Genomic DNA, 14,012 nt, shown 5'->3' on the forward strand with positions numbered 1-14,012 from the left:
TATATTTTTTAACCAGTGGTTATTGTTGCTGTCAGTTGACCCTTGATGTGTGCTAGGGTTAGGGTAAGTGAAGTGGTCATTAAATCAGAAATTAATTATAATTGTCCCTGTTTTAAGAGTATACCAATACAAAATAAAACTTATGGGAGAAGTTAAAGTCATCTTCTAGGAGAGTAGCTTTTCTCAGGACTTCAGTGGTGGTCCAGTGGTTAAAACACTCAGCTTCCTGATCAGGGAACTGAGATCCCACATGCCATGTGGCATGGCCAAAAACTAAAAACAAGAATAGCATTTGTTTTAAGTGAAGAATATTTCATATGGAGGCCTCTGATATTCTTGATCATTTGTGCTCCTCATGATTTCATTCTTTGTAATTAATACTTTTAAAATTACAGAATAATTACTTCTGTAAATATTATATGAACCAAAATTCTTTTTATAGTGACATTCCTATCGTGGTTTTTTTTTTTTTTTTTTAAATTTTAATAAATGAAGACACTCTCACCCTCACCTACCCCCAACCAATTATTTTTCAAAATGAAGCTGTTTTGGTAATCTCTTCCTAGTTGGCTGGCTCATTGCATTTTCAGGTTTGTTGGGTGTTTTTTTTTTACTGCCACCTGGTGGTGGTTACTTACCACGTCATAGATTCATTGTAGCTGGGGTAGTAACAGTCGTATCCAACTCTTTGTGACCTTGGATGAATAAGTCCTGGATATCTAATTACAGCGCGGTGACTGTAGTTAACAGTACCGTATTGTATACTTGAAATTTGCTGAGAGGGTTCATCATTAGTGTTCTTTTCACAGAACACACACAAATGTGGTAATGTGAGGTGATAATTGTGTTAATTAGCTTGATTGTAGTAATCATTTGTATACATAGCTCAGAACAGTGGTATGCCTAAAATACATATCGTTTTTTGTCAAACAATGCGTTTTTGCAAAAGTAGAAATACAGATCATTGTTGGGTAGTTGTCATTTAAGTCACCTAACTTCTTGCCCAGGAAATTTGATTTTTATGTTTTCTATAGACTAAAAAAAGTGGCAAACCTGGGCCATTCTTACTGTCCGGATCCAGGGACAAGACTATCAAGATGTGGGATGTCAGTACTGGCATGTGCCTTATGACCCTGGTGAGTTTGCATAATTTCACTGCCGCTTTCGCATTTTTACTCTGTGCATATCTTTTAGGGTCAGGTGCCTTGTGGTTTCCTAGTAAATCTGAATTATTTGATGTTCTAAAATAACTTCTTTATAAAGATACTTTTTGGTTAAGAGCATGGTTACAGTGATATGGAGGTTATTTCTATAGACTATTACATTTTACAGTGGATCTGCAAAGCCAGTCAGTACTAGGAGGGAGATTCTAGCCATTGTATCTCTAAAATTATGTAATATCTCCTATGAAATATGTGGAAAACAAATATTACAGACTCATGTATATTTTTTAAAACTGTGCTTCTTGATCTCATTATATTTACTTTTAAAATGAATCCCTTTAACTTACTATCTATTCTCATGTTCCAGTTTTATTTGGTTATTTTAAGCATTCAGAAATGAACAGTATTACTTAGCAGCAGCAGCAGCTCTATGACTTGGAAATCTTTATTTCATTTAGGAGCCTATTTCATCCAGATTTTAGTATGAGGATATATAAATTATAAGAAGATATTATGGACTTTCTTGTTTGCCTTCAGGAGTTCTAAGGGGGGCCATGGACATTAATCCAGTGGCAGCTTTTATAATTTGGCATGCATGTTTGTTTTGAAGTGTTAATCTTAGGTGTTAATCGTATCTTGAAGCAACTGTCTTGTCTATGGGATATGGTAGACATGTATGGAAGTATCATCAGGAACTGATTGGCATTCTTAGAATGCTAGATTTCTAATTTAAAAAAATAGATAATGTAGTATATTTTAAAAAGAAGAACTGATTAAAAAATTAAACTTTCCTCTTAGTATTCTGAGCTGAGTTCAAATATACTATCTTGCTGTTTGAAAACATGTCTACATTTAAAAATCAGAAAGCATGTGCTGTCTTCTTCTGGAACATCACAGGTCACCATTAATTTCCCTAGAGGTTTCTGCCTCCTGTTTTTCAACTGAAAGAGGATTCTTTTTTTCTGCTTTGTTTTGGTGTGGCTCCAAGAAACATGGTTTGAATTTTATTGAATCTTCTGCAACTTTAGTGATTGGTGGGTGGCTTTTAGAGATCACTGTAATATAACAAAAGTGTTTTAAGTAAGAGCAAAGAAGGAAAAGTAAACCAAGGCCAAAGATGTATTGCCTTGGTCATCTTTTTTTTTTTTTTTAACTTAGCTCTTTTGGGGGGTTCTTTTACAAAAGCAGTATAGTTTATTTACATTGTAGAAAATTTGAGAAATAAACAGAAAAAGGAAAGAAAAAAGAAGAAAATCACCCTCAGATCACTTTACCATACCTACTAATAACTACCAACTATATTAGATTAGAGCTGTCCATTGGAACTTCGTGTGTTGATGTTCTGCGTCTGCACTGTCCAGCATGGTAGCAACTAGCTGCAAACAGTTATTGAGCATTTGAAATGTGGCTACTGAGACTGAAAAACTGAATTGTTTAATTTAATGCTAGTTTATATTTAAATAGCCAGACATGGCTAATGGCTATCCTGTTGGACTGGACTGTTCTAAACTCTTCTTAAATTACTATAGATGCATATGGTGGCTTTTTAAAAACATGTGAACATTGTATACATGCTGCTTTGCAGTAGACTTTTAACCTAGCAGGTGTGTGGCATTTGCTCAGTCATTAGATGTACTCAGTGCATACAGTGATTTGTTGAACATCTTTGTTAACTAATTAGTCACCTTACACATTCTTAATTATTTCTTAGGATAAATTGTAAGAAATGGAACTGCTGGACAGGGGATATAGGTAGATGAATGGATGAATAAAGATACGCAGTAAATACCTACATATCCTTCATCTAGAGTTGCCAGTTGTCAACAGTTTCTTTTCTCCATGTGTGTATTGTAGATTTTGCTGTGCAGTTTGAAAGTTACCTGTGGACACCATGACACTTGACCCCAAATATTTTAACATGTATTTCCTAAGTATTTTATAAAACCTTAATAAAGTTGTCACACTGAAGAAATTTAATACATTATATATTTAAATTTTCTCTAGTTACCCTAGTCGTGTCCTTTATAACTACTTTAGCCACTATCCAGGAGCTAGTTAAGTATTATATGTGTTGCATTTACTGGTCATATCTTGTTAGTTTTCAGGTTCCTTTACTCTAGAAGGATTCCCTAGACTTTTTCCCCCTTTTGCCTTTTTGGCATTGATGTTTTTAATGCATGTAGTTTCAATCCACTTTGAGTAATGCCTTAACTATTTTCATAGATGCTGTTTAAACTATTTATCCCTTTATTAAGTCATACACCTTTTTGTTTTTAAGGTGGGTCATGATAACTGGGTACGTGGAGTTCTGTTCCATTCTGGGGGGAAGTTTATTTTGAGTTGCGCTGATGACAAGACCCTACGTGTGTGGGATTACAAGAACAAGCGATGCATGAAGACCCTCAATGCGCATGAACACTTTGTTACCTCCTTGGGTATGTACGAGTTACGTGGTTTCTGAGCAGTTAGGTTTTGGAGTGCCAGACCTAACAGTTTAATCTGACCCTATGGATGTTTCCAGGTAAGAAATGAAGATGGGCTTTCAGGGCAGAATAGAGAAGACAGGTTAAAAAATCTTATGGATTCCTACTGTTTGTTTGAAATTCTCCTTTCCTTAACTCTCTCCATCATCAGCCTTATAATAAAACAGTTACTTTATGAAGAGGATGCTTACTGACCACTCTGATGGGTAATTTTTCTTCCCTACTAGTTTGTAAGTTTCTCAAAGGAAATGTTAACTTTTTTCCTCTGGCACATATGTACTACCATGTACCGGGAACTCAGAATTGTATTACACTTAATAAACATCCTCAATATCATCTGAACCTGAATTTAGAATTTAAGATAGTAAATATACTAGAGTATTATGGATCTAATAATGACGATGGAGCAGTAGAATAGGGCTAATGTTTAAACCTTACAGAATTGTTGGGAGGATTAAACATGAATATAAAGCATTAGTAGTAAGCCTTGAGCATAGTAAATGTTCAGTAAGTGGCTGCATTGAGGCTGTCCTTGCTGTTAGAATTCAGTGTTTATTGAGCGTCAGTTGGAAAGAGGATAGTGGGGGAGGTATTTTTTTATTTTTAGAGATTTGATACAAGATTTCATTGTTTCGGTTTCCCTTACCGAGTTGGTAAGCTTGTGATACATCTGCTTGGGGTGGATGTGTGGCTGAATAGAGGGAAAAAACGGGTATTCCTGGCATTTGAATGTGTTATTTGTGCCTTATTAAACATTATTTGTGGCTCAGTCTGATTTTAAAGTAAGCCTTTTCTTTTTTTTCAGATTTCCATAAGACGGCCCCATATGTGGTTACTGGCAGTGTAGATCAAACAGTGAAGGTGTGGGAGTGTCGTTGATTGAGTCTCATTTGGCCCCTCCTCCCTTTTTTCCTCTGGATGCACTCTGATGATACCATGGTTACCCCATCGAGCTCTGTTTAAATAAATATTGTCCTTTCATGTAAATTATTCTGGATGTAGATTGAGCTTATTAAATGTTACACACAAAGTATTCATGCATGGTGAATCCAAATTGTATACTGTAAATTTACATACGTTGTCTAGAAGTACCATAGGGTTTAAAAACCTGGGCTGGCATTGGTCACACCAGGCCTAAGAAGGCAGAAGTTGAATAAATTGAACTAGGGCACTAAACTGAATAGTTGACAGTGTCATTTTATGTTGGATTATTAATTCCTGTTTTTCTTTCTGCTGTCCTGTTGGTGCCTGACTTGATGGCCTCATTTGGGGGAAAGTGGTGGTTATTAGGGCTTTTTCTGAAATGTGTATCTATGTAACATCACTTAAGTGTGCTTAATAAATCTTCTTTAAGGATGTTAGATAATAAGGCTACAATTCAAAATCTTCTGAACCATCTATGTAATTAATGGGGATTACATATTGGAATTTTTGTCATGACACATTTGCCAAATCAATGGGATACATTTGTTTTGGCAGCCTATCAAGCAAAGGCTAGTGGTATCTTTATGTAAGAAAATGACTGTAAATCTGAAATAAGAAAAATCTCAGCAACTAATAACAAATCATTTATTTCATTTGGGTCTTACTGCTTTGTAAACAGGTTAAAAAAACACTGTAATACTCTAAGCTTCTCTTTTCCACACTAGACACACTTCTAGTTGTATTCTCCATACTATTAGACTGTATAGTGATGTGATTCCCAAGTAGATTTTAATCTTCCCATTGAGTGTGTCATGGTACAAATCACTATTTGTTTTTGATGTTTTTTAGGGATGTGCAATGTGCATAACATAATGACAAAGAAATTTTGAAAAGGTTATGTTTGCCCATTTTAAGGGAGTGGGAGAAATAACAGCAGTTTGTTCTTCAACATGAATCTGATATCAATTTGAACTGTGTTTTACAAGTTTATTAAAAAAGACAGGGTTTAATGGAGCGTGCATAAAAATGTACTGTGTTTTCACCTTTTGTTTATATATAAATGTTTATGAGTATATAGGCCTATCTATAAGTGGATAAGTCTGTATATGTATATATATCACACACACATACAACCTCCATGTCCTTGGGTCCTGGGTTTTTGAAGTGCTAAAACATATAAATAGAATAAATCTTGCTGTGGAAATACCATGCTTTAGAACAAATCCTTTTTGATCCTGATGCTTCTGAAAACTAGGTCTGACTCTGTGGGAATTTTTCCCAGCTAAAGAAAATCACTTCCGTTATCACCCCCACCCCCAATTTGGCTGTTGAGCATTTTACACATCCCTGATACGTTGTATATTGTGATCCAAAGTTACTACAAGTAGGTTTAAGAGAATTTTTATCTGTGACTTTGGAAACAATATTCCAATGCAGATTAATAAATAATCCCACTGCTTCGCTAACCAACATTTTTTTCTTAAGGTCATTTGAAAAGTTAACAACAATGAAATAACAAAGTTTAACAAATTTATCTTGAATTGTATTTATCCATTTGTGTAATACATGATTTTTTTTTTAATATTCTTTTTAGTATTCAGTGGAAATTTGGTTCCTGAAAAAGACAAAGGGTTAGAGTTAATGTGCTGTAGATACACACACAGAGAATAGGCCATATATTTACTAGAAGCAGCTTTATGTCTAGCTTGTGTCTTTTTGTTTGTTGGCTTGTTTGTTTTTAATAATTCCTGAGAGATGTCTCTGGAAGGAAAAGTGTTTTGAAAACTAATGCCTATTTTTGAGGACAAAAATGACAACTTAAGCTAATTTCTTAAATACAGTAGGATAACTTTCAGGACATTATTGCCTCACAACCCTGCTCACATTGAGAGGTCTTTTTTTCGTTTCCCCTTAGCTGTTCTGACTGGATTTTTCTACAGAAGCTATGGAAGATTATCTTTGTTCTCGTTTGCTGCTATTTCCTGTCCTACTTTAAGAAATATAAATACATAGAAATGGTGCATCTTTAACTTTTGTTTGTACATGTATAAATGTCTTGTATTTTAATTCGTCTTTAGCATGTAGCAACACGAATTGTTCAAGGGTAAGCCACAACATCTAGAAATCACTCCTAGATACGAACAATAAAGGAAAAAAAAATGGTACCGATTTAGGAGGAAACAAAGCCGCTGTCGCTGGGTTTTCTGTGCAGCCTGCAGTGACTTCCGACACACGAGGAGAAGCTGTCACTGTAAACCAAGTCATCCTTGTTGGGAGAGTGCCACAGCCTGCTGCTTAGTTGAGTTATCAGACATCCTCCACTTCCGAAGCAGCGAATGTCGAATCTCAGGGATGGTCCTCAACTGGATCCAAGTGTAAAGAGCCCTGTTTGAATAATGAGGGAGGGGGAGAGTGATCCATCCACAATCCGGAAGCAGATTTGCAGAGGTTTCCTGCACTGTTGTTTGACACTGCCCTGTTGATGCCCTTTCTTCCTGTTTCCTGTGTTTTCTCTGTCTGCTGTCTAACCCTGTGCCTTGCCTGGGATAAGTACAATGATGAGGTTACTGGTTTGGATTGTAAGTAGAGGAATTTATTAATTGGTTTAGAGGTTCACTGCTGCTTTGTCACTTTCTCAATCAGATTGGCCACTTATTTAAGAAATAAAAAGCTGGTAGAACTGCATCCTCCAACGATGACTGACCTTTTGTGTGTGTGGAAAGCAGACATTCCAGTGCCACCCTGACATAGCGTGCCCAAGACGTGCTGGCCGCACCCCTGACCGTGTGAGCCACGGAAGCTGGTTTTAGACATGGCTTGGAGAATAGTTGCTTGTTGACACGGCATCTTGCACTTTAGTAGGAGACTGAGACTGTCCTGTTTTGTCCATTGTGGTGTGACCAGTTGTGTGCCCAGAGCACTGCCGTAGAACTCACTAGTGTTAGCGCGTCCTCCGGGCTGCGGGCGCTCGCTGTCGTCTCCCCGGAAGCTTTGGCTCTAGGTCACCAAGCCCAGTCTCCTTACTGTCAGTGCCCTGCTCTCCTGTTTGCCTCTTTCTGTTTCTATGTGAACTTCCAGATAATATCACTCATTAAATAGTTTTTTTTTTTAATTTATTTAAAGAAAAACTATTTAGAAGAATATTTCGTTTTGTTGACAGTGGTGGCTTGATAATCCTTAAGCAACTGAAAATAAAATTGTCGAAGGAAACAGCACTGAAAAGATAGTTTATTCTCTGTCCAGCTGTATATAAATCCAGTATGTTAACTAATCTAGGTGATGCAAAGAAGAATCACCTGGTAAGAGAAGCAACATGTACAAAATCGGTGAAAAAGGTTTCAGTCTTTTCCAGTGGGGTGGGGGGAGGGCAAGCTGGATTTACAAGTCACAACTGGACTGAACTGGCCTTTTAATCTTTCCACTCTATCATGTAAGTAGCTGCTTTCTTGTCCTGCCTATACTTCAGGCGTCCCTAAAGCTCACTCTGAAGATGGTAGAAACACACACACAATCTTCGAGTTTAGAAGTTGATCCCGACACTGACATGAAGGCGAACGTTGATTTCATGCGAACGAACAGTTACAGAGGTGGTGATTGGAGAAAACCGTTCCCCAGATTGTAAGAGTTAACTGAAGATATTGACACAATTAAAAAAAAAATCAGTAAAGGAATGTATATAATATTGCTCTTGTGTTTTACAGTAAGATTTGTTGCTCTCAGACTGTGTAAAACAAGATTTATTCATGTTTTCTGCATATTAAAAAAATCTTATTGTACCAATTGGTAAACTATTAAATGCCTATAAAACTAGATGTGATTTTTATTTTTCCGGTCTTTCTGTGCACAGATTAAAAACCTTTTAAATTGAGTCCCAGTAGGAAGCAGGGTTGTGTTCAGCACCAGTCACAGGGAGAGTAAAAAGCAAGCTGCTGGCAGGGCAGCAGGGCCTTGCCTTAGGACGGAGCCAGCTCTGCCTTTGCTGTCTGCCTCCTCCACCCGCTTTGTGGGAGAGAGCTAGGCGTGCAGCTGCAGCGGCTCGCACAACCCATTGGGTTGAGCAGTTTCAGGCCATTTTCTAAGGCTCTGCCCTTCCCTCCAGCAGCTGTTTCTGACTGGCTACAGCTGAGGCCAGGAAGGACATTTTAAAACCCCCTTGCAAGGATTTGGTCCTGGAGTGGCGGTCAGGGCCCCCGGGGAGAAGTGACTCGACTGCCTTTTGCTTGCTAATGAGTGGGCCTTTTTATTCTGTCCAGTGGTCTTGGATTCTTGGAGATAACTAGTTAAGTTGCTCAGTTGTGTCCACTCTTTGTGACCCCATGGACTGAAGCACACCAGGCTTCCCTGTCCTTCACCATGTCCTGGAGTTTGTTCAAACTCCTGGCCATTGAGTGGGTGATGTCATCCAACCATTTCATCCTCTGTAACCCCCTCCTCCTGCCCTCAATCTTTCCCAGCATGAGGGTCTATTCTAATGCTGTTTAAGTTTGGTCGAAATGTACCAAGAATCCCCACCCTTTCCCCCAGATGCCCCACGGCTTTCTATGCGCTGTCTTTTCATCCCTGTGCTACTGCCCAGCTAGCATCCATAGTGTCTAGGGCACCTGCGAGGTCTCAGCAAAGGACAAGTTGGTGATGTAGTGGCTTCTTACACCCCAGCTGTCATCTTGCCTTTTAGGAAAGTGGCTTCTTTACCCCCCGCTCCTCCAAATGAGAGGCTGGGCCAAGAGCACCAAGAACTTTGCTCGAAGATAAGAGTTTCCTGGGTTTTGCAGCTTTTCAACTTCCTCACAGGGTTCTTTTCCCCTAGTCAGATTCAGATGAGCCTGACCACATTCCCTCAAGGTGGAGTTCCAGCTTGAGTGTCACTATCCTGAAGTGCACTTAGCTGTTCAGAACCTACTGGTTTGTCACACACCAAGCTTAACAAGACTGATGGTTGCGTGTGTTCCTGACAGGGTGAGGTCAGGAAGATCTGGTGGAGAACTGGTGCTGTATCCTGGGTGTGGCAGCTCTGTCCCTTAGTCTGGTGAACCTTGTCTTGCGAATAGATGGGCAATTCACTGCTGAGGAAAGTGACTCTGCGCTCCCCATTCCAGTGTCACCTGGGACCTCATCACAAATGCAAGTTCTCAGGCTCCAGCTTAGACCTGCTATATCCGAGACGGTGCATGGGTACACGCTTCATCGCTTCCGTTGTGTGACTCTGCAGCCCTCTAGACAGGTGTGGTGGTGGTGTGTGTATGTGTGCTCAGTTGTGCCCAACTCTGCAACCCCATGGACTATATAGCCCGCCAGGCTCCTGTGTCCGTGGGATTTTCCGAGCAAGAATAATGGAGTGGGCTGCCGTATCCTCCAGGGGATCTTCCCAATCCAGGGATTGGACTCGGGTCTCTTGCATCTTCTGCGTTGGCAGGCAGGTTCTTTACCACTGTGCCACCTGGGAAGCCAATGGACAGGTGAGATCCAGCAAATCTACTGTAACCATCCAGATGATTCTGATTCTGCTAAGTTTGAGAACCACTGATCTAAATGGCTGAACGACATTTTCATTGAAGAAAACATTAAGACAAGTCACTGGTGGTCCATGGGCCCTCCAGCTGGGGTTTGAACTCAGACCTCTTTTTCACTGACGGTTTGACACATGGGCTTGTTCCTTTGTATTTTTTTTCTTCCCATTCCCATCTCCAGTTTATTATTTCTTATGTAAACACGGGATAATTATATTCAAGGAAAAAGGGCAAGGATTTTCTCTTACACCAAAGTAAAGAACTGCTTTTCCAAGATCTTTTATACATAAATCCAGTAAATGAAGCGGCTGAATGGAAACACTTCATTTTTTCCTCACCATATCAGAAACATAACTAAAAGTGAATTTTTGAGTGAATAAGTTCAACACTTTGCCATACTCACAGTTAAAGACTGCATTTTCCTGAAACTGTTTAGACATATCATGCAGACACTCCTAGGAATGTTTTGAGATCACTCTTACTAAGAATAAAAAACCATTACTTTCTCAAAACACTTTGTCATCATCCCCACTGGGTCACCAGTCCTCTGAAGTGACGATATCCAAAATTTGAATGCCTGTCAGGTGTCAACACTTCTCAACACATCCTCTTCCTCACATAGACCTCCCCCTGCTGGTGGATATTAGCACATTTTTACCTACAAGAAAACAGGCTCACTTAGGGTGAGGCCATACACGTGCGAAGGGTATGGAGCTGGAGCTAATTAAAAAGTGAACTAGGACTTGAACCCAAATGCTAGCTCTTTCCCTTAACTGGTTATGCTTAGATTAAGCATAAGCATCTAATTAACTAAGTGTAGGGAGGGCCTTCTGACATCTTTCAAACAAACATTCTTTAACCTACTTTTAGTAATACAGGAAAGACTCTCATCCCACCCACCCCTGAGGCCCTCTCTGTCACCATACAGCCAACTCCACTGTGGGGTGACCATTAGGAATGGGGTAGGTAGAGGCTGGGAATCGATAACAACTTGCCCACACTGGCAACACAGAAAGGCTCCTCATTCATTCTATCCGAAATGACTATTCTTAGGGTAACTGTGCCCTGAATGGCCTGCATCTCAGTGAGTTCTTTAATCAATGGATTTGCCTGTTTAATGTAGTTTCCATTTGAGGAGGCCCCCTGGTCCTCTATAATGTATCCTGATCATGCATGCCTTGTTTGATTGCTAGTGTTGATTGCTTCCAGTAGGGACCAGAAAATACTCAGGCCACATCAGGATACCTTATTCTCACCTTTAGGCTAAGTAGGAATTACTCAACTAAGTCTACCAGTTCTCACAATATTCACATTTGAAATGAAAATGATGCCACTGACAGGGGCTTAGTTTCCAAAATTTACAGTTCATACAACTCAATTACATAAAAACCAAACAACCCAATCAAAACAGGGGCATAAGAACTAAATAGACAGTTTCCCACATACAGATGGCCAACAAGCATATGAAAAGATACTCAACAAAGTTAATAGAAATGCAAATCAAAACTATAATCACTTCACACTGGTCAAAATGGCCATCATTAAAAGATTACCGGGACTTCCCTGGTGGTACAATGGTTAAGAATCCGCCTTGCAACACAGGGGATGCTGATTCCATCCCTAGATGCTAAGTCACTTCAGTCATGTCTGACTCTGTGTGACCCCAGAGACAGCAGCCCACCAGGCTCCCCCATCCCTGGGATTCTCCAGGCAAGAACACTGGAGTGGGGTGCCATTGCCTTCTCCGTCGATCCCTAGAGGGGGAACTAATATCCCACATGCCGAGGGGCTACTAAGCCACAACTAGAAGGTCTGTGTGCCACAATGAAAGATCCCATGTGACACAGTGAAGATCCTGTGCATTGCAACTAAGACCTGATGCAGCCAAATAAATAAATAAGATTAAAAGAATAAATGTTGGAGAGGGCGTGGAGAAAAGGAAAAAAACCCCATGCTATTAGTGGGAATGTAAATTGGTGCAGCTAGTATGGAAAACAGCAGGGTGGTTCCTTAAAAGGTAAAACAGTTGCCACAAAATCCAGCAGATACCATATATCTCTTGTGTGTGGAATCTAAAATACAACACAAATGAACTTATTTACAAAACAGAAATGGACTCAGACATAGAAAACAAAGGTTTCCAAAGGGAAAGGGGGTGGGAGAGGAATAAATCAGGAGCTTGGGATTAGCAGATACAAACTATCATAAATAAAATACATGAACAGCAAGGTCCTATTGGCATCTTCTCGACCCAGCAATGGAACCCAGGTATCCTGCATTGCCAGCAGATTCAGAGCCACCAGGGAAGCCCCCACTGTGTAGCACAGGGAGCTATATATTTGATATCCTTAATAAACCATAAGGGAAAAGAATATGAAAAATACATAGATCTATCTATGCATAAGTCACTTTGTTGTACACCAGATAGACAACATTGTATTAATAAATCAACTATACTTCAATTGAGAAAAAACAAACAGGTCTTCCTGGTGATCTAGTGGTTAAGACTCCACCCCTCCTCTGTAGGAAGCACGGGTTTGATCCCTGGGGAGTTCTCCATGGAGCTTGGTGCGGCCAAAAATAACTGAGTTTGGAGGACAGGAGTGAGTGGAGACAGATGATAGAACTTAATAACAAGTCTTTTAAAACTACTTTTTAAGTTGCAAAAGTTAACACCATGTTAAAAGAAATGCAACCAGGGAAGGACAGGACAGCAGAAAGTGCAAGGCCAGCCTGGGGGCCACGAGGAGGCGCAGGTGGGCGTGGCTCACACACCTTCAACCTCATCTCCATGAAGACCTGCATGCCAGTTCTCACACTAACCCTTCCTGGATGCCACTGTTCACCCTGTCGTGAAACATCGAACCCTATCAACCAATAGGAGAAAGCGTAGATTTCACACCTCTCCGTCTTTTATAAAACAACCCCTTGTCATTTGGCTTGTCAAGAGGTACTGGCCATCGCTAATAAGATTAAGGGATCAACCATGACAAATGGGCCTCTCAGGTGACTGGACAACTGTAATTAAACCTGATCCCCTCTCAGCTTTTACAAGGTGATGCCCCCACGTTCGTCTGCTGTGAGCCACATGACTAGTGTTCACAGGATAAAGGCTACAAGAAGGGGCGCATGTTCAGAACACAACCGGGAGCCTGTAGAGGGGTGGGAAGCGGGCGGGAGGGAGCATCACTAAGCAGTGCTCAGGAGGAAATCTCATGGATGTCAAGGACGTTTCTTCCAGTTGGCTTAAGAAAACTAACAGACATCAGGACTGGAATTTTTGTTTCCATAATGTCACACACAAAGCACTCTCCAAGTATTCAGAGGCATTCGAGTTCCGCACGAGGCTGCGCGCCTGTCTGCTCAGAACTACGGCTGTAGACACTTCTTGGGACACGTCTCCCCAGAACCCCTCCCTCCTCTCCACAGGTCCTGCCCCTCAAGCCCAGCTAGGTGGGCTCTGCTTCCGCCAGGACATTAGATCTCAAGGGCCTACACAGGGTGCCAAACTTTGGACATCCCTCTACTCCAGTCCTCTGGGGCAGGGAGGCAGGGCTGGCACCCAGTCCTCCTGACAAGCACAGGGACCAGAGTGATGCCCAGTTAGGAGTGCAACAGCCCATCAGGGCCTGGGGCCTCACCTGGAAACGCCCCTCACCCCAGCCAGCACCACAGAGTTCTTAAAGGAGACAGTCTCCCTGTTTCCTTTCTGATGTTCATCCATGTGCCCTACAGGTCTAGTCACCAGCAGACTGGTAAACCCCAGCTGGGCGCCTGCGGCTCTGTCCACCCGCTTCCTCCCACTTAAGTGACGTTATAAGGATAACCCCGAATTTGACCTAAACAGCTTTCAACTCTTTTTACTAGGTACCACTTCTGGCAACAATCCTCACCATCAAATAAGACTGTACAAAACACGCAGGAGAGGCTGGGAC

The 14,012-nt window shown here is 40.7% G+C and overlaps 1 protein-coding gene across 2 annotated transcripts in view; it reads left to right on the top strand.

Annotated features, from left to right (window-relative positions):
* The window catches only part of PAFAH1B1 (platelet activating factor acetylhydrolase 1b regulatory subunit 1), a 65,684-nt gene extending 57,304 nt beyond the window's left edge, over nucleotides 1-8,380 (top strand). For both annotated transcript variants that reach the window (XM_018064414.1, XM_018064413.1), the window contains 3 exons: nucleotides 1,035-1,136; nucleotides 3,442-3,598; nucleotides 4,452-8,380. In XM_018064414.1, the coding sequence (XP_017919903.1) occupies nucleotides 1,035-1,136; nucleotides 3,442-3,598; nucleotides 4,452-4,525 (333 nt within the window). In that variant the 3' untranslated portion in view covers nucleotides 4,526-8,380. The remainder of the gene's footprint in view (nucleotides 1-1,034; nucleotides 1,137-3,441; nucleotides 3,599-4,451) is intronic.

Source organism: Capra hircus, chromosome 19, assembly GCF_001704415.2.
Source record: "Capra hircus breed San Clemente chromosome 19, ASM170441v1, whole genome shotgun sequence".
NCBI classification, from domain to species: domain Eukaryota; kingdom Metazoa; phylum Chordata; class Mammalia; order Artiodactyla; family Bovidae; genus Capra; species Capra hircus.